General features: G+C 38.9%; 1 protein-coding gene and 1 pseudogene across 2 annotated transcripts in view; both read right to left on the bottom strand.

Annotated features, from left to right (window-relative positions):
* MAP2K5 (mitogen-activated protein kinase kinase 5) overlaps positions 1-27,934 on the bottom strand; it is a 263,443-nt gene that overhangs the window by 171,237 nt on the left and 64,272 nt on the right. For both annotated transcript variants that reach the window (XM_001174814.6, XM_001174812.7), the window contains exon 9: positions 5,055-5,094. In XM_001174814.6, the coding sequence (XP_001174814.1) occupies positions 5,055-5,094 (40 nt within the window). The remainder of the gene's footprint in view (positions 1-5,054; positions 5,095-27,934) is intronic.
* Positions 5,547-8,228, bottom strand: LOC107968647 (heterogeneous nuclear ribonucleoprotein A1-like; annotated as a pseudogene).

The following is a 27,934-nucleotide window of genomic DNA, read 5'->3' as shown; positions in this document are numbered from 1 at the left end:
CAGAGGAAGTTTTAAACATGTTAAGTAGAGACATTAAAGATGTAAACACCAGCTCAATACCAGTGATAAAGAAAAAGTCTTGAAAGCAGCCAGAATGAAGCCAATTCTAATATATAGAGGAACAAAGATTTAAAATGACAGTAAACTTCTCACTGGAAAGAAAGAAAACAGTGAAACAAAATCTTTAAAAAACTGAAAGAAAACAGCAGCCAACCTAGAATTCTACATTTAGCAAAAATTAAAATACCTCCCAAAAATGAAAGTGAAATATACATTTTTAGACATACAAAAGCTGAAAGAATACCAAAAGACCCATACTATATGAAATGTAAAGGAAGAAGTCATTCAGACAGAAGGAAAATACTACTAGATGGAAATCTGAACCACACAAAGGAATGAAGAGCACTGGCACTGGTAAATACAGGAATAAAAACAAAATACTATTTTTCTTACTTTTTAAATGTCTTTAAAAGATAAATATTTCCAGGCCGGGCATGGTGACTCACACCTGTAATCCCCGCACTTTGGGAGGCCGAGGTGGGCAGATCACAAGGTCAGGAGTTCGAGACCATCCTGCCTAACATGGTGAAACCCCATCTCTACTAAAAATAGAAAAAAATTAGCCGGGCGTGGTGGCAGGCGCCTGTAGTCCCAGCTACTCGGGAGGCTGAGGCAGAAGAATGGTGTGAACCTGGGAGGCGGAGCCAAGATCGCATCACTGCACTCCAGCCTAGGCGACAGAGCGAGACTCTGTCTCAAAAAAAAAAAAAAGATAAATATCTAAAGCAAAAGTAGTGACAATGCATTTTGGGGTTTATCGCATATGATGATGTAAAATGGATGATAATAAAACAAAGGCTGGGATGAGGGAAATGAAAATACACCACTGTAAGATTTCTAGACTATAAAGTGGTACAATACTATTTACACAGGAAGACTATGTTAAGTTATGAATTCTAAAGCAATCACTTAAAAAAGGGGGCATACAGGCAGAACAAATAGAAAACAAAGAGCAAAATGACAGATTTGAATCCAAACATATCAATAATCATATGGAATGTAAATAGTCTCAATACTCTCACTTAAAAAGCAGAGATCATCCAACTGGATTAAAAAATAAGACCCAACTGTATGCTGCCTACATGAAATACATTTCAAAAATAATGACACAATAGGTTAAAAGTAAAAAAAAACATATCATGCTAACACTTGTCAAAATGAAGCCTAGAATTTAATATCAGACTATAAATTTCAGAGCAAAGAATATGATCACGGACAAAGAAGGTTACTTCATAATGTCAATGAGGCCAATTTATCAAGAGGACATAACAACCATAAATGCACCTAAGAATATATCTTCAAAAAACATCAAGTAAAAAATAACAGAACTGTAGGCCACAATTATTGTTGAGTATTTCAACACCCCTCTTTCAATAATTGATAGTACTAGATAAAAATCAAATATCTAATAACAAATATCTGAATAACACTATCAGCCAACTTGATCTAATTGACATTATACAATACCCTATACAGTGGATTATACATTCTTTTTTTTTTTTTTTTTTTTTTGAGATGAGGTCTTACTCTGTCACCCAGACTAGAGTGCAGTGGTGCAATCATGGCTCACTGAAGTCTCAACTTCCTCAGCTCAGCGATCCTCCCACCTTAGCCTCCCAAGTAGCTGGGACTACAGGCACACACCACCATGCCCAGCTAATTTATTTTTTATTTTTTATTTTTTGTAGAGACAGGGTTTTGCCATGTTTCCCAGGCTGGTCTCGTACTCCTGAGCTCAAGTCATCCACCTACCTCAGCCTCCCAAAGTGCTGGGATTACAGGCACAAGCAGGCTATACATTCTTTTCATGTGTACAAGGACTGTTTACCAAAATAGGTCATATTCTGAGCCATAATATAAGTCTCAACAAATTTAAAATAATTTAAGTTATAGGAAGGGTGTTCTGGAACCACAATGGAATTAAATCAGAAATCAGTAATAGAAAGATGGAAAATCTCCAAATATTTGGAAACTAAATAACACACTTCTAAGAATTAAAAATTCTGCCTGTTTTGAAGAAATGGTAAATTTTTCTTAGATTATGACTATTATACAAGTTACATGGTTTTTGCCTAAACTACCAACAAGCTCAGGGCTACACAAACGTTTAATCACAATAATCATATCTGCTCTTAAATCATCCATTCATTCAATTCAGTGTGAGTATCTACTATATTTTATAGAATCTAGAGATGCAAAGTGAATACAGTACAGTTCTTGTTGTAAAGCCCAGTTTAATGATCAGGTCTAGTGAACAGTGTATTTGTAAATCCCAACTATTTTCATTTACTGACAGTCTCTACTTTCCTAACAGCTATTCTGTAAATATGTCCTTTCTTTAAAATTGCTTTTACTCTTTTCCAGAAAAAGCTGTTGGCCCCTTGCCACACCCAACTAATGCACAATACTTTTAATATTAGTCTATATAAACATAATTCAAAATGTATGAAATTATGAAAAATGTATAATGTACTTTGCAAGGCCAAATAATCATAGATTTCTAGATGATTTATAACAGTGTTCCCCTCTCCTGGAGTAAATAACCTAGAGTTGGCTAACTTTAAATATATCATCAGCAACAATCTAAGACTTCTGACATAAAAGGAACAAAAAAGTAACTCAATGGATGGGAAAATAGTGCTCAAGTTTTAGTGGAAGTTTTCTCTTAGTGAAAAGGGAGCTCAGGAGGTACAGAAAGGTTAAACCAATGCCAAGGTGTACAACAGAGCCACACTCAGTGAGCACCAAGGTGGTACGACTGGGCCGCGCTCGGTGAGCACCAAGGTGGTACGACCGGGCCACGCTCGGTGAGCGCCAAGGTGGTATGACACAGCTGCATTCAGTGAGCTCAGTGCCTCTGTAAAATGTGGGGGCTGTAACAGGTGATCTCCAAGGTCTCTTCCAGTTCTACAATTCTATGGACCCTAAATGGCTGAACTGTCAAAGAAAATATCTCAAAGGAAACTTTGTTGTACCCCCTCACAAGCTATTTAACTTATTAAAACTAAACTTGATAATGCCACGTAACACATTCTAGGTGCTGTACTAGATGTGATATGGAAGAAGAACTCTGGATTTCATTAGCAGTCAGAGGATCTGAGCCTTAGTTTTGGTTTCAACTTACTAAAAGGTATAAGCAATTCTAATGTAATTGCTCTGATTCTTAGTTTCCTAGATGAGAAAAAAGATGCAGAAATATATACTATGCAACTGTTAGAGAAAGAGATCAATTTCTCACTGTGGATAGCTAAAAAGGCATATTGGAGATGAACCATGAAAAGATAGATGGAAATCAGAGGGATGAGCAATGTTAGTAAGTTGTATGAAAGCTGCGTGGTGTAACAGAGGAGATGAGCTTTGGAGGCAGATGAACATTTCACATCCTGGCCTTACCCCTTCCAACTCTGTGATCCTTGACAATTCAGCTTTCTGAGTTTCAGTCTCCTAATCTAAAGTAGACAGGCTTACTATGTAATTTTAAGGATTAAATATAATAGTTATAAAACATCTAGCATAGCTGGGCGTGGTGGCTCATGCCTATAATCCCAGGACTTCGGGAGGCTGAGACAGGAGGATCGCTTAAGCCCAGGAGTTCATGACCAGCTTGGGAAACATAGTGAAACCCCGTCTCTAGAAAAAATAAAGAAAATTAGCAAGGCATGGTGATGCACACCTCTGGTCCAACCACTCAAGGGGCTGAAGTAGGAGGATCTCTTGGACCTGTGAGGTGGAGGCTGTAGTAAGCCTAGATCACGCCACTGCACTCCAGCCTGGATGACAGAGCAAGACCCTGTCTCAATAAAAAAAAAAAAAAAAAAAAAAAAAACTAGCATAATACTTGGCATATAGTAGTCACTCAAAAAATAAGAACTTTCATTACTAAAGGCCAGGAGACTGGAGATAAAGGGCATGACGGGAAGTAACAGATTGGTAAAGCAGAGTGCATGTTTATAAAGGTAGGTGGGGGCCAATATGTAGAGGGTCTGAACAATTTGTGGGGAAGGTCGGGGGTAAGGCAAGCCTGACCAGTTTGTTAGCTAAGAGCCCAAAATTGGAAATGGGGTTCTGTGGGGTTAGGACTTAATTAGCAAAGGGTTCAGTCAGAAGTGCAATTCAAGACAGAGTCCATTAAGGAAATCTGAGATTTAAGATGATGGGAAGATCAAGCACCAGCAGTGGCAGAGATTAAATCCAAAGTGGCATGGCAGGACTGGGATGCTGGAGTTTGGCAGAGATGAAGTATGAATTATGAATTGCATGGGAACAAGTGAGGAGCATCCTAGGTAACTGCCTGGAACATCCCTGAGTTGTGTGTAGCCTGACTCTATTGGCAGGTGTTGTGCTTGGGTACTTCAGTATGCCGAAGGAGTCAGAAGCAAAGCAGACATCTTAGGCTTTACGTTGTACATGATTGAGGAAGGCAGTCAGCAAGACACGGTCAGATCTGTGATTTGACTTCTCAAATCTGTGGCAGAGTAAAAGGTGCATAGGAAAAGAAAAGACCGAAAGTACAGTGAGGAAGTTATTTCAAAAGTCCAGGTAGGAGGTAATGTGAGCCCAATCCAAGACCATGGCAATGGGGATGGGAATAGAAAGAAAGTAGCAAATGGATATATTTCAGGGAAAAATTCTAACAGGATACAGCAATTCACAGGATGTGGCATATTTAAAGAAGGAAAAGGAATACATTACCAGTAAGGTTTTGAGCTGCATGACAAGGAAGATGGTGATGCCACTTAGCAGGGGACACAGAAAGAAATTTTCTCTTCTTGGCAAGAAGAATCACAATACACGGAGCTTACAACTGACTATTTTAAGGCATACTTAAAAGATCTTCAGGTGTCTGAATGTCACCAGAGAGCCACAGCTTCCCCTACCTACCATCTAAACCTTAAGCCATTCATCTCCTCTTTGACAATATCTGTGACTCAAGCTAACAGAGGAAAGGAAAGAGGTGAACATCAAGAATTTCATAAAATGTATCCAGTACTTACCTTTACAGCTAATATTTTCCCACTCGGGACATGATATGCTCTATGGGAAGAAAAAAAACCAAAATCATTTGGGATCACTAAACAACCTACAAAATGGTTAAGGACATAAATGTAAATCCAAACATTTCTGCAGCAGTGGGATACATGGTACTTTCAAAGAACACTAACAACATTAGTAATTTACATTTATATGGAGCTTAATGGTTTACAAAGTGATTTACTATACATTACCTTAAAATAACTATCTGAGGTAATGCTGATACATTATTATCCTCCTTTTATAGATGAGAATTCTGAAGCACAAAGAAGTTAAACAGTTTGCCCAATGGCACAAAGTAACTAGCAGCAGAATGAGACCTCAAACGTAGGTCTTTTGGCTCCAGATCCCTTATGACTGTCACTGTGCATGTGGGTTCTCTATAGCTCTATGTTAAGCAGTGTACAGAGCCATTTTGCTTTTTTTTCCCTTTTTTTTGCTTATTTTTTAAATTACACATGCAGATAAACTATATCATAACAGTTCATCAAAACAAGCTCAAAGTAACAGATATAGTGAAATAACTACAACTTAAATCAAGAAATATAAATGTATCCATTTATGAAAAAGAATGAGAATAGGGTTTACAGAAATGAAATACCATTACTATCCATCAAGACCTTTTGTGTTTATCTGATTGAGTGATTGACTGATTCAGACAGGGGCTCTCTCTGACACCCAGGCTGGAACACAGTGGCATAATCACAGATCACTGCAGCCTCAAACTCCTCAGCTCAAGCGATCCTCTCACTTCAGCCTCCTGAGTAGCTAGGACTATAGGCACATGCCACCATGCCCAGCTACTTTTTACTTTTTTTTGTAGAGACAGGGTCTCTGGATGTTGCTCAGGCTGGCCTGGAACTGCTGACCTCAAGTGATGCTCCCACCTCAGTCTACGAAAGTGCTAGGATTACAGGAGTGAGCCACCACCGTACCTTTTATGTTTAAATGAAATGTGGCCTTTACACATATACTGTGGGGACTAGATATTCTGAACATTATTTAGAAGCAATCTGCAACACATTTTTATACAATAAAAATTTCAAAATAAACCACATAACATAAACAAGTGTTGTTATTGCAAGCCCATAAAAATATTAATATAAGGAAGTAAGTAAGTTTCGAAGAACTAAAAATCTTGCCCTATAGAGGATTTTATACACTAGCTAAGATCAGACGGCTCTTCCTCTCATCTGGTAAGTGTTAGGATGGGAATGGCATAGGGAAAATGGGGAACAGAAGTCAGTGCCTCAGGAATTCCTCATCTTCACCTGCCCAGTTGTAAAACATATTTAATGAGCCCCTAAACTTCCCCTTTCTTAAAACAAAAATAAAACCAAAATTTACATAATCCACTACTGCCAACATGGAAACATCATTTTCTGCTGTTTAGTAGAAAATTTGGTTGCTCTGACAAATATTTTTTTAAAAAAGACATCTATTCAGCATCATGATCAGACTATTGCATTTAGCAATCAACAGCATGAGTGCAAAAAAAAAAATCTACATTAGATCACTTTGTTGGAATGCTTTAAACTTTCCATGGAACAGGAACTAAAATAACCTGTTATACAATTAGACAAATACAGTCCTCAAGTTTTTGCCCATTCACATGAGTATTTGTCTAAAACATGTCTTCTTTGTAGCAGCTAGGCCCTGCCACCACCGTGCTTGGCTGAGTTCACAAATCTGTTGTAACCTGTAGCTTCCCTGTCACTTCTCTAGCTCTCCTCTTTTGCTACGCTTTGTTTCCTGGCAATAATTAAAATCTTCTGCCACTGCTGTAGCTACTGCTGCTACTGGAACCGCCATGGCCACCTTGGTTTCGTGGTTTGGCAAAGTATTGGCCTCCACCACCATAGGGGCCAGAGCTTCTGCCTCCAAAGTTTCCTCCCTTCACGGATCTGAAATTTGAAGACTGATTGTTGAAATTGCCAAAATCATTGTAGCTTCCACCACCTCCAAAATTGCTTCCATTATTACTAAATCCATTATAGCCATCCCCACTGCCGCCATATCCACCATCACCACGGCTGCCATCAAAGCCACCATGACCATTGAAGTTTCGTCCATGACCAAAATTGTCATTCCCACTAAAAACACCTCCACAGCCACCACCAAAGTTTCCAGAGCCACTTCGACCTCTTTGGCTGGCTGAAGCATTAGCCATCTCTTGCTTTAACAGGGCTTTCCTAACTTCACCGTTGTGGCCATTCACAGTATGGTTATTTCTGAATGACAGTCTTATCCACGGAGTCATGGTCGTCAAAGGTTATAAAGGCAAAGCCCCTTTTCTTGCCACTGCCTCGGTCAGTCATGATTTCAATCACTTCAGTTTTTCCATATTATTCAAAATAATCTCTTAGGTGATATTCCTCAGTGTCTTTTTTTTTTTTTTTTTTTTTTTTAGACGGAGTCTCGCTCTGTCGCCCAGGCTGGAGAGCAGTGGCATGATCTTGGCTCACCACAGCCACTGCCTCCTGGGTTCAAGCAATGCTCCTGCCTCAGCCTCCCGAGTAGCTGGGATTACCGGTGCCCGCCACCACGACCAGCTAATTTTTGTATTTTTAGTAGAGACGGGGTTTCACCATGTTGGCCAGGCTGGTCTCGAATCCCTGACCTCGTGATCTGCCCACCTCAGCTTCCCAAAGTGTTGGGATTACAGGCATGGGCCACCGCACCCAGCCTTCAGTGTCTTCTTTAATGCCACCAACAAATATCTTTTTCACAGTTAAGTGGGCACCGGGTCTTTGAGAATCTCCTCTTGAGACAGCTCTCTTTGTTCCTACAGCTCTTCCGTCCACCTTGCGTGGCCTTGCATTCATGGCTGCATCCACTGCCTCCACAGGGGCATATGTGACAAACCCAAAGCCCCAGGAGCACTTGGTGCTTGGATCTCTCATTACCACACAGTCTGTGAGTGTTCCCCATTGCTCAAAATGGCTCCTCAGACTCTCATCGGTTGTTTCAAAGTTCAGCCCTCCAATGAAGAGCTTCCACAGCTGTTCAGGCTCTTTAGGAGACTCTGACTTAGACATGACAGCAGGGAGAACAGAGACTTTAATGATGTTTCCTCTGTGGTGTCCACGGGCAGAAAGGACTGACAAAAATTTTTAACAGCTTTATTGAGATATAATTTACATATGATAACATTCACTTGTTTTAAGGGTACATTCTACTTTTTAGTAAATTTACAGAGTTGAACAATCACTGACAAGAGTTTTTTGAAGGTGACTGACTTATAGAAATGATTTAGTTATTAAGAGCATATAGGTATTTGTAATATCGTTTACAAGTAGAAGGTTACAAATTCAGGCAAGACTAGGAAACTACATATATAAAGCATATGTATATACTTATCCAAATATATGAGTGTTATAAGAACTTACTCATTTTGCTTTTCCTACTTGAGTGGACAAAGGTCAAGCCAGTCATGGAAGGTAAACTTAACTTTTATTATATCAATTAATTATACAGAAATTCAAGTATATTTCATTTAAAGAAAAAGCAAGATTACAAAAACCGGGTGACAACTGTTTACTTTACCAAAGAATTATTTAACCTTTGAAAGTGTCTAAAGACATTCTCAAATAACAACCTCATTGGTTATTTCTAAATACTACTTATAAAACTTTAATCAGGTTGGGCACAGTGGCTCATTCCTGTAATCTCAGCACTTTGGGAAGCCAACGCAGGAGGATCACTTGAACCCAGGAGATCAAGACCAGCCTGGGCAACGTAGGGAGACGCTGTCTTTAAAAAAAAATAAAATAGTTACCTGGCATCGTGGTGTGTGCCTGTAGTCCTCTATAGTCCCCCTGTAGGGACTACAGGGAGGCTGAGGCAAGAGGGTCGCTTGAGTCCAGGAGGTCAGGCTGCAGTGAGCTACGATCTTACCACTCCACTACAGCCTGGGTGACAGAGCGAGACTCTGTCTCAAAGATATAGAAAATAATAATAAAACTTAATCAATTATTATTTTCTTCAGAGACAGGTCTCATTCTGTCTCCCAGGCTGGAGTGCACTGCTGTGATCTTATTAGTTCATTGTGACCCTGAACTCCCGGGCTCAAGCGATCCTCCCACCTCAGCCTCCCAAACCGCTGGTACTACAGGAGTATACCACCATGCCTGGCTAATTTTTTTTAAGTCTTTAAGAGATGAAGTCTTGCCATGTTGCCCAAGTTGGTCTCAAACTCCAAGCCTCAAGCGATCCTCCCACCTTGACCTCCCAAAGCACTGGGATTACAGGTATGAGCCACTGTGCCGGCCAAATAACTTTTTATACTTTGTACAAAGTGATACACATTTTATAAGTGGAACCCTATCCCCTATATTATGTTTTTTGTTTGTTTGCTTGTTTAAGATGGAGCCTTGCTCTGTCGCCCAGACTAGAGTGCAGTGGCACAATCTTGGCTCACTGCATCCTCCGAAACCCAGGTTCAAGCAATTCTCCTGCCTCAGCCTCCCAAGGAGCTGGGATTACAGGAGCCCACCACCACACCTGGCTAATTTTTTTTTGTATTTTTCGTAAAGACAAGTTTTCACCATGTTGGCCAGGCTGGTCTCAAACTTCTGACCTCAGGTGATCTACCAGCCTCGGCCTCCCAAAGTGCTGAGACTACTACAGGTGTGAGCCACCGCACTTGGCCTGAAATGTGATTTAAAGGAAATTAGTAAGTTTATTCCACGTAAATACAAGTAACATAATACGTAAGACTTTGTGATATATTATTTTTCCCCCTCCACATCACAGATTCTTCCAATTCCAACTTTTAAAAATATTATATATTAGAATCACTAATCAAGAACTGAAATATAAAGACAAATAATTAAATATATACACAGGATTCAAAAGTTGTAAAAAGATCCGTGTTGTTACTTCGAATAAGCAACACCTGGACGTTTGAGACCAGCAGCAGTGATAAGAAAATGATTAGCAGATAGTCTAATATACATACCATACTGGACAGTTTGGCAACTTAATTAGCTTGTCAAGAAAGCTGATCTCTTTTCTAAAAGAAAGGTGTCCTATTTCCAAGTGAATTAAAAGGATAGGCTTGATAATTTAATTATGATGCACGCTAATTCATCCGTGGAAGTTTGGGTTCGATTTCGAGGAATAAAGATGCTATGTGGTTTGGTTTACAGTGCAATGACAGTACCAATTTAACATTTAATCATCAAGGAGAACTGGATGACAAAGGCAATGCCAGGCATGAGTCGAGTGTGTCCCTTAACTTTGCAAATGGTATTTACTTAGAGAAAAGGAATTTGTTTACTTTCAACAGATACTGCATCTCAATTGTCTTGACCTTCCTCAACACATTAATTGTAAAGTGATTAATGAAGTCTGAATGGAGGCTCTGCTTACACCAAAAGACAACTATACACCTCTGCAATGTTTTAATTAACAGCTAACACTTCAAATTAGTTTGTTGTTGCCACAGTAATTACCTGATTCAATGACTGCATGGAGGAAGCATTTTTATGAGATATTTTTAGTGCTTGGTCCTTGAGTGTTCCATTTTGTTTGTGACCAGCACAGGCCTTCTGGGAACAGTCTCAGCCCTTAAAATTGAGCACACACACATACACTTTACCATGGCAAAAGTTAGTCGCCATTTTAAATATTTCTCAAATATTTAAAATAACAAAGAGCCCAGTGCAAGCGAATACTTTCTATCCATACTTTCTTATTTCATTTGTAACAATAGGTTATAGATGACCAGACAAAGAAGTTGGTCTTAACTTGTAATCTTGGTACAGAATCAGATAATTTATTGAGCTAGTAGAAAACAGAGAAAATTATTTAACCTAATCCCCTTCTTTCGCAGCAGAAGCACCCAAAAGCCAGGTTAAATAACTTATCCAAGCTCACACAGTCAGTGGCAAAGCCAAGATGGGCCGCGACAGAATATGCATATTTTAGGACCTAAAGGAAATAGATGGTGATGTTTGGCTGGGCACAGTGGCTCGTGCCCGTAATCCCAGCACTTTGGGAGGCCAAGCCAGGTGGATCACCTGAGGTCAGGAGTTCAAGACCAGCCTGGCCAACATAGTGAAACCCCATCTCTACTAAAAATACAAAAAATTAACCAGGCCTGGTGGCGGATGCCTGTAATCCCAGCTACTCGGGAGGCTGAGGCAGGAGAATTGCTTGAACCCAGGAGGCAGACGGTGCAATGAGCTGAGATTGCACCACTGCACTCCAGCCTGGGAAACAAGAGCGAAACTCCGTCAAACACACTCAAACACACACACACACACACACACACACACACAAAGAGATCGTGATGTTTAATTTTTTTACCTGTATTCTAGGGCAGGGAAACATATAATTCAAAACTTACAAAGGTACTGACCTATTTCAATCACGCCAAGGACCATTATATCCAAATTGCTCCAGGCAAGGAAGCATTCTGCAATCACTGCCAATCTATCCTGGGAGGCAGAAGAGCAAATGGGACAGGCTCTGAAGTCACTGCCAGCTCAAATCCCAGCTGTGCCACTTCTTTTTTTTTTTTTTTTTTTTGAGACGGAGTCTTGCTCTGTCGCCCAGGCTGGAGTGCAGTGGCGCGATCTCGGCTCACTGCCAGCTCCGCTTCCCGGGTTCACACCATTCTCCTGCCTCAGCCTCCCAAGTAGCTAAGACTACAGGTACCCGCCACCACGCCTGGCTAATATTTTGTATTTTTAGTAGAGACGGGGTTTCACTGTGTTAGTCAGGATGGTCTCGATCTCCTGACCTTGTGTTCAGCCCGCCTTGGCCTCCCAAAGTGCTGGGATTACAGGTGTGAACCACTGCGCCCGGCCTAGCTCTCCCACATCTTAAACATGTGAACCTGACTGTCAGTAAGCCCCACCAAGTCTCAATTATCTCTAGTCTGGAATAGGGAAAGCAGTCTCTCCCTTATAGAGTTGTGAGGATCCAGTGAGGTAAGACTAATGAATTAAATGTTAGGAAGGTAGGAAATAGCCGGGGGCGGTGGCTCATGCCTGTAATCCCAGCACTTTGGGAGGCCCAGGTGGGCGGATCACCTGAGGTTGGGAGTTCGAGACCAGCCTGACCAACATGGAGAAACCCCGTCTCTATTAAAAATACAAAATTAGCCCAGTGTGGTGGTGGGTGCCTGTAATCCCAGCTACTCAGGAGGCTGAGACAGGAGAATCATTTGAACCCAGGAGGTGGAGGTTGCGATGAGCCGAGATCACACCATTGCACTCTAGCCTCCTGGACAACAAGAGCAAAACTCCGCCTAAAAAAAAAAAAAGGAAGATAGTAAGTTTTCAAACTGGCTGAGTGATTTCAGAATGAAAGCTGCCAAAACAGACTTAAAGAGCAGTAGTGTCTCTATGTGCTGGTTAGACTATATGCTCTACAAATGACCCTCTAATAAAGCTTTCACAACAAAGAACTGGCAAAAGTTTGCAATATATCATTTATTGTTAAGAAAAACTTAAACACATAGTATTACTTCATGTTGAACCAACTTTGGAGACAATTAAAAGAGCCATCTGGTATGGATATCCCATGTTCCAACTTCTAGATTTCTTACCATGTTTATTTCTTGCCCACTACTATAAGTTTATTCACACTACAGATAGGTGTGGTAAGTACACCATTCAGGTGTTAATCTCAGCAGAAACGTCACTAAACAATCATGAGAAGGCCAAGTTTTCATTCTCCTTGGGTTAATAGGAAAACATGAGGCATAAGCTACCCTAAAAATACCTATATACCTCCCTTTAATATGCTTTCTTTTTTTTTGAGACGGAGTCTCGCTCTGTCGCCCAGGCTGGAGTGCAGTGGCATGATCTTGGCTCACTGCAAGCTCCAAATCCCGGGTTCACGCCATACGCCCGCCTCAGCCTCCCGAGTAGCTGGGACTACAGGCGCCCACCACCATGCCCGGTTAATTTTGTTTTTGTATTTTCAGTAGAGATGGGCTTTCACTGTGTTAGCCAGGATGGTCTCAATCTCCTGACCTCATGATCCACCTGCCTCGACCTCCCAAAGTGCTGGGATTACAGGCGTAAGCCACCACGCCCAGCCCATACACTTTCTTATAAACGCTATAAAGTTAAACTTTGATGCTTCTCCTACTCTTCAAATGTTACATGCTCTATTATTGCCCTGGGCACACTACAGAAAAGTATTTATGTGTCTGTCCCCAGTACTGGGCAGTGAGCGCTGCCATGTTTTAATCATCTTTCTATTCTTTATACTTAGCACATGTCCTGGCCCATGGTAGGTGCTCCTCACTTCATAAATGTTTGACAAATTACTACTTCTGGATGAAAAAAAAAATCACCTGGATAGTGTTTTACAAAAAAAAAAAAAAATCCACATGCATTTAATTCATTAACTTCATAATCTTATGAGTAGAAGTTATTATACTCATCTCCATTTCATGGGTAGATTTCTAACTGCTGAATCAAAAGTCTTTATAAGGATTTCATCATCTGGGCCCTGGTTAGTTACCTCACTGATCTCTGCTTCTTCCAGTCTCCCTTATGCACAATACTCAACTCTGTTCTATCAAACGTGCTCCTGCCTCGGGGCCTTTGCACCTACTCCTGAGGGCTGGGCCACTTTCTCTAATATATACCTGGCTTGCTCCATTGCTTCCTTCAGGTCCTATATTGTTTCTTTGACTTTCCTACATAAAACAGCACATTCTCCCTTCAGCACATTCTCCCTTCATCTTCTTTTTTTTTTTTTTTGAGATGGAGCCTCACTCTGTTGCCCAGGCTGGAGTGCAGTGGCGTGATCTCAGCTCACTGCCACTTCTGGGTAGCAGGGATTACAGGTGTGTGCCACCATGCCCGGCTAATTTTTGTATTTTTAGTAGAGGCGGTGTTTCACCATGTTGTCCAGGCTGGTCTCGAACTCCTGATCTCAGGTGATCCACCCACCTTGGCCTCCCAAAATGCTGGGATTACAGGCGTAAGCCACCGCACCCGGCCACTTTCTTTATTCTTCACAGAGTTAGCAACACCTGATAAAATTTATTAATTTATTATGTCTCCCTCCACAACAAAGGAAGCTCCATGAAAACACACACTTTCGTTTTTTTTGTTCACTGCTATTATTTCCAGTGCCTAAAACTACATCAGGCACATTTTACAAATAATCATTTAATTGCTCTAGGTCTATTTTGGTTTTTATTTTTAAGACAATTTCATTAAGTTTTTCTAAGAAACTGGCCATTTTGTGTTTTCAAATTTATTGTCATAAAGTTATTCATTGGATCCTATTATTTTTAAAATCACTGTTATGTCTAGAATTATGTTCCCTTTTTATTCCTAATTTTGTTATTTCTGCTTCTCACTGCTATATTTTATTAAGTTTTTCCAAAGAACCAGCTTTTGGTTTTGTTGAATTGTTTCTTGAATTTTCACTTAATTAACTTTTGGTTTTTTTTTTTTTCAAACTTTTGTTCATTAGTATTTCTTTCCTTCCACTTTCTTTGGGTTTATTCCCTGTCCCACCTTCTTGATTTTCTTGAGTTAGATTCTAAGCATATCATACCCAGTTATTCTTTACTAAGGTGTGTATATAAACCTATCCTTTAAGAATTACTTTGGTGCATCTCAGGAGTTTTCATATTAATACATGGTATTTGTGGTTCAGTTGTAAATATTTGTATTTTCATAACATTTCTCTAGTAATACTTTTTGCCTTAAAGTCTATTTTGTCTTATGTTAATATAACCACAGTAGCAGCATTCTTTTGATTAGTTTTTGCCAGGTATCTTCCCCTACCCTTTTCCTTTCAATTTTGCTGTGTCTTGGTATTTTAGAAATTTCTCCCAATACAGTCTAAAATAGCACATAGCTGTATTTTTAAAAATGCAACCTAATCTATTAGCTGCTAATATTACTCTACTTACATTTTTTGTAATTATTCATATATTTGGATTTATTTCTACCACCTAATTCATTTACTTTACACCTATCGACTTCTCTTCCTCTATTATACTGAATTATTCTCCCTTTATTCCATCTATTTGTTTTGAAGTTACACATTCTATTCACTGTTTTAGTTACCCATATAATTTTTAACAATCATACCTGACTTAACAAAACATAAAGGTAATTGTTATCTATATCCTTCTCCTAAACAATATAAAAATCTTAGAATGTTTTAACTTCAATCAAGCCCTTCTCATCTTAACATATTATTTTCTCCAGTCTTTTTGTTTAACTTCATTTTGAATTATTACTATCGTTGTCTTATACAGTCAGATTTACTTAAATGGTCACCATTTCTTCTTTCATGTTATTCCTTCCTGAATTCAATTGGATTCCATTCTTTTATTTCTACTTACTTCCCTACCTACTAGATTTCCTACCCTGTGGTTTCATTTATCTATTGGCATCAACTACTCTATTGCCTTATATGTTCGTGTTATAAATTACTATTTCTCTTCAACAGTTATTTAAATTCACAGGTATATACTTTTATCAGTAGTGGTTTTTTGTTTTTGTTTCTGTTCTGAGACAGAGTCTCGCTCTGTCACCCAGGCTAGAGTGCAGTGGTGCAGTCTCGGCTCAATGAAACCTCTGCCTCCCAGGTTCAAGCGATTCTCCTGCCTCAGCCTCCCGAATAGCTGGGTCTACAGGTGCCCACCATCACACCTGGCTAATTTTTGTATTTTTAGTAGAGATGGCATTTGACCATGTTGGTCAAGCTGGTCTCGAACTCCTGACCTCAGGTGATCTACCCGCCTCAACCTCCCAAAGTGCGGGATTACAGGCGTGAGCCGCTGTGCATGGCCTACTAGTATATATTTTTTAAGCAACAGGGTCTTACTCTATCACTCGGGCTGGAGTACAGTGTCACAATCATAGCTCGATGCAGACTTGAACTCTTGGGCTCAAGTGATCCTCCTGCTTCAGCTTCCTGAGTAGTTGAGTCTACAGGAGTGAACCACCATGCCTAGCTAAATTTTACTTTTATTTTTTGCAGAACGGAGGTCTCACTATGTTGCCCAGGCTGGTCTTGAACTCCTGGCCTCAAAAGATCCTCCTGCCTCAGCCTCCTGAGTAGTTGAGACTACAGGAGAGTACCACCGTGGCTGGCTAATTTTTATTTTTATTTTTTGTAGAACAAGGTTCTCACTATGTTGCCCAGGCTGGTCTTGAACTCCTGGCCTCAAGTGATCCTCCTGCCTTGGCCTCCCAAAGTGCTGGGATTACAGGAATGGTGTTCACTTTATTTAACTATATTGTAGACTCTAATTACCTAACTATGCTGTAAATTCTTAATATAGGGTCTATGTTATGTTCTACTTTATTGTAAGTTTCAAGGGGAAGGTCAAGGTCCATTTTGTTCATTACTATATGCTTGACCTCTTCCACAGTATATGATATATTCTCCTCCTAGATCCTTTTTTTAAATTTAATACTTAATGCATGTCTCTGATTGCCAGGCAATAAGCTAGGCAGCGTGGATACAGCGGAGAACAAATGAGACCAAGTCCCTGCCCTTGTGAAGTTTACCTTCTAATAGGGGCTGACTGACAATAATCAAATAAATATACAATATGTGAGGTGGGGGTAAGTGCATTGAAAAAAATAAAGGTAAGGATATAGAGACTGATCAACATTAGGGACATGCTATTTGATATTAGGGTTGGGGAGGAAGTCAGGAAATGCCTCTCTTTTCAGGTTACATGTGAACAGTATGGGGGCACACCATTCGGACATCTAGGGGAAGGGGATTCCAGGTAGAGGAAACAGCAAGTTCAAAAGCCCAAGGTGGAAATGTGTGCTTGACATGTATGCAGAAGTAGAATAAGCAAGAGGGCTAGCTGGGGGAGATGAGGTCAGAGAGGTAAGGAAAACAGACTGTGTAGCACCATTTAGGCCATGGTGAGGACTCTGACTTTTATTCCAAGTGATATAAGAGGTCATGAGCAGAGGGGGAGACCTAATATTTCAGAAAGATCACTTTGGCTGCTGAGTGAAGAGAACACATTATAGGAAAGCAAGGATAGAAACTGGGAGGTTAGTTGGGAGGCTTTTGCAATAAAATCCTAGCAAGCAGTAATACTGGTTTTGAATAGGGTAGCAAGAAAACAGTGATGAAAGGTGGTCAGCTTCTTGAAATATTTTTGAGGAAGAACCCACAAGATTTGTGGGTAAAGGTATACATAATCTGAGAGAAAAAGAAGGATGAAGAAAGACTGCAAAGTTTTTGTCCTTAGCATCCTATAGAATAGAGTTTCCAATTACGGAGATGGGAGAAGCTGTAAATGAAGCAGGTTTCCAAAGAAATAAAGAGCTCAGTTTTAGATAATTTTGAAATGCCTAGAGGACATCCAACTGGTAATCAGATATGAGTCTGAAGTTCAGGACACAGGCCAGGGCTACAGACATACATCTGGACTTCCTCAGCATACAGATGATATGTAAAGCCATGGAACTACACATGCTCACTTAGGAAGTGAATTAAACAGAGAAGAGGTGTAAGGACTGGAACTGAGGCTCTCTAAATTCAGAGGTCAGAAAGATGAGAAGAAAACAGTAAAGGAGATGACAAGGTACAAACAGTAAGCTAACAACAGACCCCAAAGAATGGGGTCCCTGAGGCCATGAAAGTTGATGTTACATCTCCCCCACTGCCAAGCGAAGTACTTTGCACAAAGTGTTCAGAAAACATGTGACTGATTTCAAAAGCAATACTTAGGGATAAATCCAACTGATTATATTATTTACTCCTTGAAATGTTAAAGATGAGTCTAGTACAATACATAAAGGGTTAGAGGTGTGCTCACTTTCATCTAAACTGTTAATGCGAATTTATTAAAAGATACATCGTTACAAAGAATAAACTGAATTTCTAGAATAATCTTTAAAGGTAAGGAAAATAAGCAGGGCACAGTGGCTCACACCTGTAATCCCAACACTTTGGGAGGCTGAGGTGGGAGGACTGCTTGAGTCCAAGAGTTCAAGACTAGCCTGGGCAACATAGATGATACCTCATCTCAACAAAAAATTAAAAAAAATTAGCTGGGCATGGTGGCACATGCCTGTGGTCCCAGCTACTTGGGACGTGAGGTGAGAGGATCACTTGAGCCTGGGAGGTTGATGCTACAGTAAGCCATGATCGTATCACTGCACTCCAGCCTAGGTGACAGAGTGAGGCCCTGTATCAAAAAATAAATAAAAGTAAGGAAAATAAATATGTGAAAATAACATGTTAAAAAGTCCACACAAGACAGAAGGGAGAAACAACCTGTGTTCACATTCCAACATCTGGACTCCCACACAAATTTATGCCATGCATAAGATCAACTGCATCTGGATTTTACCATGTTTACTAAAATTATTTATGCCTAGAATTTCAAATTCTAGGAGAACCAAAAAATATGAATCGTCCCAGCTGACTCTTGTTCACAAAATAAATAACCTAGAGCTGATCATACATTTTCTGATAAAGCTGGTACAATCTCATACAATTAAAGTAGGCATCTATTTTCTATGGTACTATTCTGCATATTAATTTCTAAACATATTCCAATCAAATTATTTTAAATTATGAGCAGAAAGAATTTATAATAGGGAGCATATGTGCTTTCCTAGTGATTGTGAGGTAGGATATAATTAAAGAAAGAATGGGGGAGGCTGGCCTATAATCTTACTATAAATATTTCAGATTTCAGCATAACTGACAATATCCTATGTCATAAATGTCAATTTATTAGCAAAATAGTTATCAAAATGAGCATGGAAATACCCCTTTTTTGCCTCTTGGAGAAAAGACCTGGAGCGTAATTGCATGTATAATGACTTTCATTCACAATGGCAACACAGGGACACTGAAATGATAGTATTGCCACTGTCCTATGAAGGACACAGGGCACTTCCTTCATTAACCACATGAACTAAATGCCACTGACTTAAATTCTACTTCTCACATAACATACTTCAAAGAAGGTTAGTGAAAAGAGGGACACAATTACTCTGTGAATTATTTATAGAGTGTTATCAATTGTTGAAAGGTTCTCCAAATGGACAGGAAACCTAAGAAAATAATCCAGTCACTAAAATAGTGAAAGCAATGGTTAGGATTTGGCTCAAGAAATAACCAGTAATTAAAAAGAGATGGTCTTATTCTAGGTAAGCAAGAAAGAAAGTGATGGTTATTTTGCTCCCTGTGTCTCTTAGAGAACAGGTAGAAGACAAGAAAAACGGTGAACAAAGGCTATTTTAAAGTAAATAAAAGTTACAAATGTATTTGTTATTAGCTCATTGCAGAGACAGTTCACTCTCTCAAATAATAACATCAGTTCTTTGTTTTCCATGCAAAGATTTCACAGCTTGTGAGATATCCTGTATTCCCTGATTCTCTATTCTCTGAATGCCCTAGGGATTTATAGGACGTCCATCAGAGACATGGCAGAGGTAAAAAGACAAAGGAAAAGAAAGCTCTCTGAGATCTGATTCATTATGAAAAAGTTTGATCAAGACAAGACAAATAAATCATTGTCTAAAACGCAATTCTTAATTCTCCTCATTGGCACAGAAAGTTAAGAGTTGGTCTCACTCAGGTTCAATTATTAAATCTACTTCCTTATTAAAACATGGCATTGGTTAAAGCTAATATACTGTAGGATCATCAGTTTCTATACTTACAGATGATGCTTCTATTCTTACAGATGATGCTTCTTTGCTCTTTGTGTGACATTTTATTTATTAACCAAAAAAGCCCCTGCTTTTATGTAAATTTAGAATAACAAGATACAAGTCTTTCCTCAACTTAGAAGTTTCCATTTCAAAGACTTTATAGCATTGGCACAAAGGAAAACTAAAACAAAAAGAAAGAAGATGGTAGAAATCGAGGGGGTTAAACTATTAGGAGATACCCACATGAGACTATAAGTCTCCTACTTAAAACAAGGAATCTGAGAGTTGATTGTATTACATTTTCCCAAAAGATTATAAGGCTGAACAACTCTGAAGCCAATACAAAACATGCAGAACGCTTCTCTGCTGTATAAAGCTCATGAGTACACAAATACTGACACAAACAAAAATCTTTTAGTACCTTGCGAGATTAATTTTAAAACCTTCTAGATGTCACCTTTAATGCAATGATATGGTTTCAGTAACTAAATGTAAACCAGCCGTGGTTCAGCTAATGAAAAATATAATTTTTAAATTTTAAATTAAATAAATTTAAATTTTTAAATTAAAATTTAATCCTCTAATTGCTTGGTCTTTTTAGGTTTATTTGAAGGTAGATTTTATTAACACGTTTAGGACTAATGGCCAAGCTTCGAAATTTTAGTATTCTGTCACATACTAAAGTAGCCATCCACAGAAATACTTCAAATAGTTTCAGGAAAATCAACACTGACAGTTGTTGCCTTCCATAATAGATAAACACATTAGCCAGGCTCTAGCTGTTAAAACAGGAAATCCAAAGTAAACAGCAGTTGTAAAAAGAAGCTTTTATGTAAACTATACTAGTTCAAATAGCAGTCTTTGCCAACCTTCCTTCTGCCTAAAAACCTATTACAGATGCTTGACTACTGATTACAAAATAATTTGTGGTTAAGAAACAGGCCGGGCACAGTGGCTCACACCTATAATTCCAGCACTTTGGGAGGCCGATGCGGGCAGATTACCTGAGGTCAGGAGTTCAAGATTAGCCTGGCCAACATGGTGAAACCCTGTCTCTACTAAAAATACAAAAATTAGCAGGGCGTGGTGGCACGTGCCTGTAATCCCAGGTACTCAGGAGGCTGAGACAGGAGAATCACTTGAACCAGGCAGGCAGAGGTTACAGTGAGCCAAGATCACACCATTGCACTCCAGCCTGGGCAACAAGAGCAAAACTCTGTCTCAGAAAGAAAGAAAGAAAAAAAAAACAGAGCCCCTCATACTGTTTAGGTCTCAAGTCAAATATGTTATGAGGTCACAGATATTAATTTCAAGATAACTGATTGTACATAGGGCTCATAAATCAACCTAATGTATGATATAGGGAACTTGGCTAGATTAGAAAGATTTTCAATAAGAGAAAGCTACTGTAACTCTACATTTGCCATTTCTTCTTTCTGTTTACTCCGGCTATATACCCCTTTTTACTCCCATACCTGCCTCAGAGTTAATGTGGTCATCACTACCTCCGTATTTCTTCCACAAGTTGATGTGGCCTGATTCAAGCTTTTAACACTCTCCACATCAACTAGAGTAATGTCTTTTAATATATGGTCTAAATACCTCTGAGATCAAGGAAACTACAGTCATTCTGATCTCTTGATCAAGGATTCTGAAATAATGTAGTGGGCAAACAGAGAAGCAAGAGATATAAAGCCTAATGATGAGAAGGAATGAAAGAACTGGAATTGTTAGGCAATATATGTGGGGGAAAATAGAAATACCCTGAGGATTGACTAGCTAGGAAACTCTCTCTTGAAACAACGTGATAACCATCTAATCTTTGCTCACAGTTTCTGGGAAAACTAACAATAAATTACTTTCCAAAATCAGATACATAAATGGCTACTTCAGAAAACCTCCTTATTCTAATAATTAATATTCTATTGTGCTTTATAGTTTATAAAACATTTTACATATAGTAAAGCTATTTGATTTCCACAAAAATTTGTGAGGTAAATATTATTATTATCACCACTTTATAGACAAGGAAACCAAGGCTTGGTGAGGTTACTGAATGCTTCACGATTCCTATCTGTAAGTACTGGAGTGGGAAGTAGATCTGGGTCCTCTGAAGCCAAATCCAGTGCATGTCCCAACAAGCTTTGTGTGAAAATAAACTGGTTGCTTCTAGATCCTCTAATTTCAGTTGTCTTCAACATTCTCTGGATATGGTCAGTGTTGATTTTTTAAAAGCAATAGGGAAAATCGATTGAATGGCTCACTTTTCAGAGTTGCATTAACTTTTTCAGGCCACTGGGGTACAATTTACTAAATTACCTCTTCTAGAACACTAAATAGTACCCTAGTGGGTCAAAGAGTAAATGCACCTCTGAAAAGTGAGCCATTTCTTCCCTTCTTCCCCGTAATATCAGATGTAATATGTCCCCTATGACAAAAATATTAACCCGTTTCCATTAAAAACTCAAGAAATTGTCCACACTAGATAAAATGAGTATGGAGAAGCTTCCCTAGGGAGCTGAAGAGGAGCAAAAATCTCTCTTCTATAATCCTGCCCACAATACTGTTGACAAGTCAACATGAACTTATATAAAAATATTTGTTTTTCATTCAATGGAGATTTATTTTAATCAAGACCTTAAAACAGAATAAAAATATAAATTCAAAGCTGATGGTTTCCAGGGGGCAGATGCAGAGGATATCATCATGGCTAGTTTCATCCTGCATTACAGTGTTTAAAACTAAGCTCAAGCATTCATCTTGCTTATGAGATAATAGATATATCCCAAACAGCTGGTCTTTCACATGTATCATTATACAATAAGTAATCTCTCTGACCGAATGAAACAAACATTCCTTGGCTGGCAAGTAAGCATGTTATTACTTCTAATCTCCATAAAAGCAAACTCTCTGATACATTTTTGAATTGTCTTAGGAATAGCTATTGAGTGATTTAACATTTGCAAGATACCTTAGCAAAGCCAGTCTTTTAAGTTTTCTGCACTGTTCTTGCCTTACTCTTCTGGAAGATGGCTTTGCAATGAAAATAAGACAACTTTAATTTAAGAATCATCCAGCTTCTAATTAAACTGCCATAGGCAGCTGGTTGGATAAGTTTTAATCAGTTTCAATCACCTATTGATTGGTATACTGAAGCCTGAAAAATTAAAAGTAAAAGATGATTGGGGAATTGTCCCATCTCAGAACAACAGTAGAGGCCTCTGTAAATAACTCCTCTTTTAACTATCAGCTAAATGAACACTTCAATACTGTAGTACAAAGTCTTCTGCAAAATTACTTTAACTAACAAGCAGAAATTTATCAGCTTCAGCCAAAATCAATGCTGAAATCAATTTGAACACTGGTTGTGTCTAAAGGGGCTCATTGGCAATTTAGGGAAATTACACCATGTAAATGCCTGTGCTTTAATTGAACAGTTTCATCAACTAGGCTGTGATTGCTGTCCATTCATTTATTTACTTTCGCTGCAGCTACCATTCTGCAAAGAAATGGCTTTTGTCAGGCTGGAGAGAGGCACTTTATCTTCATTTTGTGCACTTTTGTGCATAAAAGACTTCATGAAATGGGCATATCATGACTAGGGTCAAAAGAAACCAGGAGAGACTTTTTCCTTTAACGTAAAAACTGAACGACACAAACTACCATCATATCTTATACCATCCAGGGACAGTCATCTTCAAACCAATAATAAGAAGGAATTTGAGTGACTTCACTGCACATGACACTATGCCTCTAGGTTGAGGAGCTATGTTCTGGACAACAGAAGGAAAGTATTTGGGCTTTAAAACCCAATTCCACCAATGTTCTTTATGAGATACCTTTGTTGAGTTACAAAAATATATAAACTGTGTTAGAACATTCTCCCTCAAAAATTAGGCAACATTCTGTTTTTAAAAATCCTTTGAGGTTAGTCAAGGGAAGGTGTTATTCTCCAATCCATTTAGAAGATTAAAACTTAACGGTGTCACATATACTCTTAAAATATGATAGATAGGAAAAAGCAGAAAGAGGTCTATGTGAGAGGAGGGAAACTAACTTCCTTATAAAGACCAGCAAGTCCAAAATATTTAGATTCCAGAAATGATTTAAATACACTCATAAACTAACTCACAAAATCATGGCAGTGAAAAAAAAAAAAAGAAAACCAAAGATAAAATTTCCAGGGAGTCATGTATTGAACTGACTGAGGTTCAGAGATCAGCACAAACATTTCTGACATTGAGCTAATCAGTTATTCAGAGATTACACGTTCCAAGGAAGGAGGGAGGAAGGGAGACAGCTGTTTGTTCATATTGGTCATCTATAAGATACATGTGCCTGGTGCACAAAATAAAAATTCAAAGTACAGCTGAAGTATATCTGCTAGAGATTGCTGGCAGAAATTCTTAGGTTTGCATATATTCTGTTTATTCTAGCTCCTCTTAGAGCCAAAATGTAATTATTTACCAGGAATGGCATTGGGAAAGGACTAAGAATTAAGAAAGCCTGGGTTTCAGTGGTGATCTTATCCTTGACTTGGTCTGAATCCTCAGGGAAATCCATTCATTTATCTGTGTTTCCGTTTCTTCATAAATCAAATGAGGATGACGATACCTAGTGTGCTCAGCTACATTCCCACACAGCTGGGGCCATAACATGAAGCTTGTGATTGGCGCCCACTGTAGAAATGTAAATGCAACCACAGTGACTCTGAGTACCTCTTGCATCTTCCACGTATAAGGGCAGGTAGGGCTTTGAAACATTTCACTTGAGACTCCAAAGGAGGAGGGAAACTTCTCATTTGCCCCTTCGGTCAGTTACCCCAGCTGTTGTGCTCTGCAAATACTCACTAAGAATTACCTCCAAAAGAAGTTAAAAGAGAGGAGAAACAAATGGTGTACACAAACTTAACTCGGTACATGTGTCTATGGTAAAAATTCATTCTATAATTTTATCCCATGTATTTTATCCCACCACTTATAAAGTTTCATTGGCTATATATTTTGTTGCTGAGGCCATGTAAAATATATTTTATTCATAATTTTTAGATAACTTTTCTGAAAATTTAATTATGATTTAATAAGTTTTATGTTTATTGGCTAAGTATATTGATACATTTTGCTACTACAGTTAACCGTCGTAATAGAATCAGTATGTTTGAGAACCTCACACAATACATATCTTCCAAATACATTAAGCTTGTTAAAATGCTATATTGATTGTGCCCTAAAGCAAGTTCTAATTTTGTGTGAACATTTTTCATTTTATTATTTAAATTCACAAGACAAAAACCATTAACTGCTTTCAGCAATACCACTGTACTCTCTCTTTCTTTTTGCCATACTGACAAGGAAAAGTAAGGAAATTTTAGGGTCAAGAAGACAACATGATATGAAGTCACATTTAAAAAGCAAATTAATTTTTTTAAAAAAAATTTAATGCTTAATACCCACAACCTAAATCTCTACTGCTATTCCCCCTCAAATTTTGCAAATTGCTCCTCCAATTCAACGTTAGTGTACAAATCAGAACCTAAACATATTTCACTCTAGTAAGACAGCAATTTAACAGAAACATGGTCCCCTACATCAAAGTAACCAATGACAGAGCAAAGAAAAAAAAACTGTGGCAGAAAGTTATACGCAGTAAATGCCTTTTGGACTTTCCAGTGAATTATTTTCCAAAAAAGCAATTTAAGTAAATACCCTAGATGCTATGGTACACAAATATTTGCTTGTGCAATATGCCAACCAAGAGACTACGATTTTCGAACACATCAAATACTGTAAAATAGCTATAAAAAAGTAACGTGTCTTATAAATCAAGAAATAGACCACCCCTGCTAGCACAACCATACAATTAATCCAGGGATTCAATTATTAAATTATAAGTTTTGGGTAAATAAGGAGACCCAAAGGGTAGACCAAATAACAAGTTATGTTGTCATAACTGTCAGCCAAGAAGTGGATGTTTTAACATCTACTAAAAAGCCTCTAAAATTAACACCTAGAGATGATACATCATTGACTTTCAAATTTATACACTAATTTTATATCTTACATCCAAAAATAACTTGGGTTAATAGTTAGGAAACTCAGAGAGTGAATGGCAAACAGAAAAACCTTGGCTTGGGAAGCAGGTGTCAGAAGACCTAAGTTTTATTCTTGACTTGATCTTGGGCATGCCACTTAGCCCTTCCAAACGTTATCTTTCTCATAAGTAAAAAGAAGGTAACATACCTTCTTAGCAAGGATTTAGCAAGGACTAAAAGACCCAGCATGATCAAGCCCTGTCCATCTCTACACCTTCCCCAGAGCTTATTCTACTCCAATTACACAAGTTCATGCCTATCTTAATCTTAGGGCTTCCGCCTGAGTGGTTACTTCTGCCTATAAGGTTCTCCCAGATTTTCCCATACTGATTCCATCCTGTCTTTAGGTCTCAGCTCAAACAGCACCTCCTCAGATAGGTCTTCCTGAGCACCTCTTCTACATTTTTTATAGAATATGCAAGGTCTATTCTATAGACCTATAGAATAGGTCTACAGAATCTATAGACCTATAGAATAGGTCTACAGAATCTATAGACCTATAGAATAGGTCTACAGAATCTATAGACCTATAGAATAGGTCTACAGAATCTATAGACCTATAGAATAGGTCTACAGAATCTATAGACCTATAGAATAGGTCTACAGAATCTATAGACCTATAGATTCTATAATCTTACTTCAGTGTTTATTGTCTTGATTATTGTTTGCCCCACTAGTGTGAGTTCTGGATAGGGACCTTGCCTATCTTGTTCACAACTGGACTGTACATGCTTGGAATAGTCCTTGGCACAGTGACAGGATGTTCAGTGAAAAATGAATATAGACTAAATAAAACCAAGCAACACCTGACATAAGGTTTTTATGGTAACTGAATGCTGAATTTAGTTCTGGGACTTTAGGCTTGGGAGAAACCTGTGCAGTCATCTCATGTCCAGGTCAAAGTGGGAATTCTTTTCTCAGCAGTTCTGAACAACAGCCACATCATTCTGCTTAAGGTAGAGGAGTTCACCACTTCCCAGAGTCACCCAGCAATGAACAACACATTGTGTCCATCCTTAGGCTGTGAAGAATCTGCCTCTGCAGGTAAATTCCTGAAACACTCACTAAGTGCCTACAGTAGGTAAGGCACCGTGCTGGCCCTGTGAGGACTCCCACCAAGGTAACCTAGACATGACTCTCCTCCAGGGAACACAACCCAGTGGGAACAAGAGTAGAAAGAGTACATTAATCACTCTAACCAAAGGCCGACTGTCACAGAGACATTCAAGACAGGCCCTTTGTGTCTAGTCTTCAGAAGAACACAAAGCAAACCTGCTCCTCATCTACAGAAATGCCCTTCAGACTTCAAGTCAGCTGTCGTGGAGCCCTTTAATCTTCTCTTTCTCAGAGAAAAGTTAGCCAATTCCTTTCAAACACTTCTCAGCTCAAATGCCAGTTCCTCCATGAGGCCTTTCCTGATCCTTCCAGAGGAAAGAGCTAAAAGCCATCAGTTCTTCCTCAGCCCCCCAGATCTGTGCACCATACACACAGACAGGTGGCCCCAGACTGTGAGGTCCTGTGCATACCTGAGAACAGAACTTCCTCATCTATCCAGACACAAGTTTTATGAGGCTAGGCTGTCCCCAACATCTGACACGCCCTACACACAGCACATGCTCAGAACTTGGCTGGTGGACAGATGAATGAAGGAGGACTGAACAGACACAATTCCCCAATCCCTCATTATTCTCTCCATTGCTCCTCTGGGTGCTCTCTGAACTGTCCATATGTCTGTAAACTCAGCACCCAGAACTACATACAGGAATCCAGAATCCAAAAGTGACAGACACTATGTCAGTCCCTGATGTTATGCCTTCTTGGTGTGGCAGGGAATAGATTTCAAATGGAAATTAGATCTCTTACACCCTACAACACAGAAGTGCGCTAATGTAATGTTTACCTGATCACAACCACTTTTGCTGGGGACTTCAAACGTCTTTATAAATAAAAAATTGTTATTAAAATATTAGAAAGAAGTCTTGCCACTTCAAAACTATTTTTTTCTCTGAAAGGAGATGAAGTTGAAACGCTTAGATTCAGCAAATTCTTACTTGAAATATTACCATAATGTATTGATTTTTACCAGACTCAATTGACTGAAAAGTTGTTTGTATAG

Source organism: Pan troglodytes, chromosome 16 (genome assembly GCF_028858775.2).
Source record: "Pan troglodytes isolate AG18354 chromosome 16, NHGRI_mPanTro3-v2.0_pri, whole genome shotgun sequence".
NCBI lineage: Eukaryota > Metazoa > Chordata > Mammalia > Primates > Hominidae > Pan > Pan troglodytes.
The sequence above is the reverse complement of the archived record's forward strand: the minus strand, read 5'-3'. Positions and strand labels throughout refer to the sequence as shown.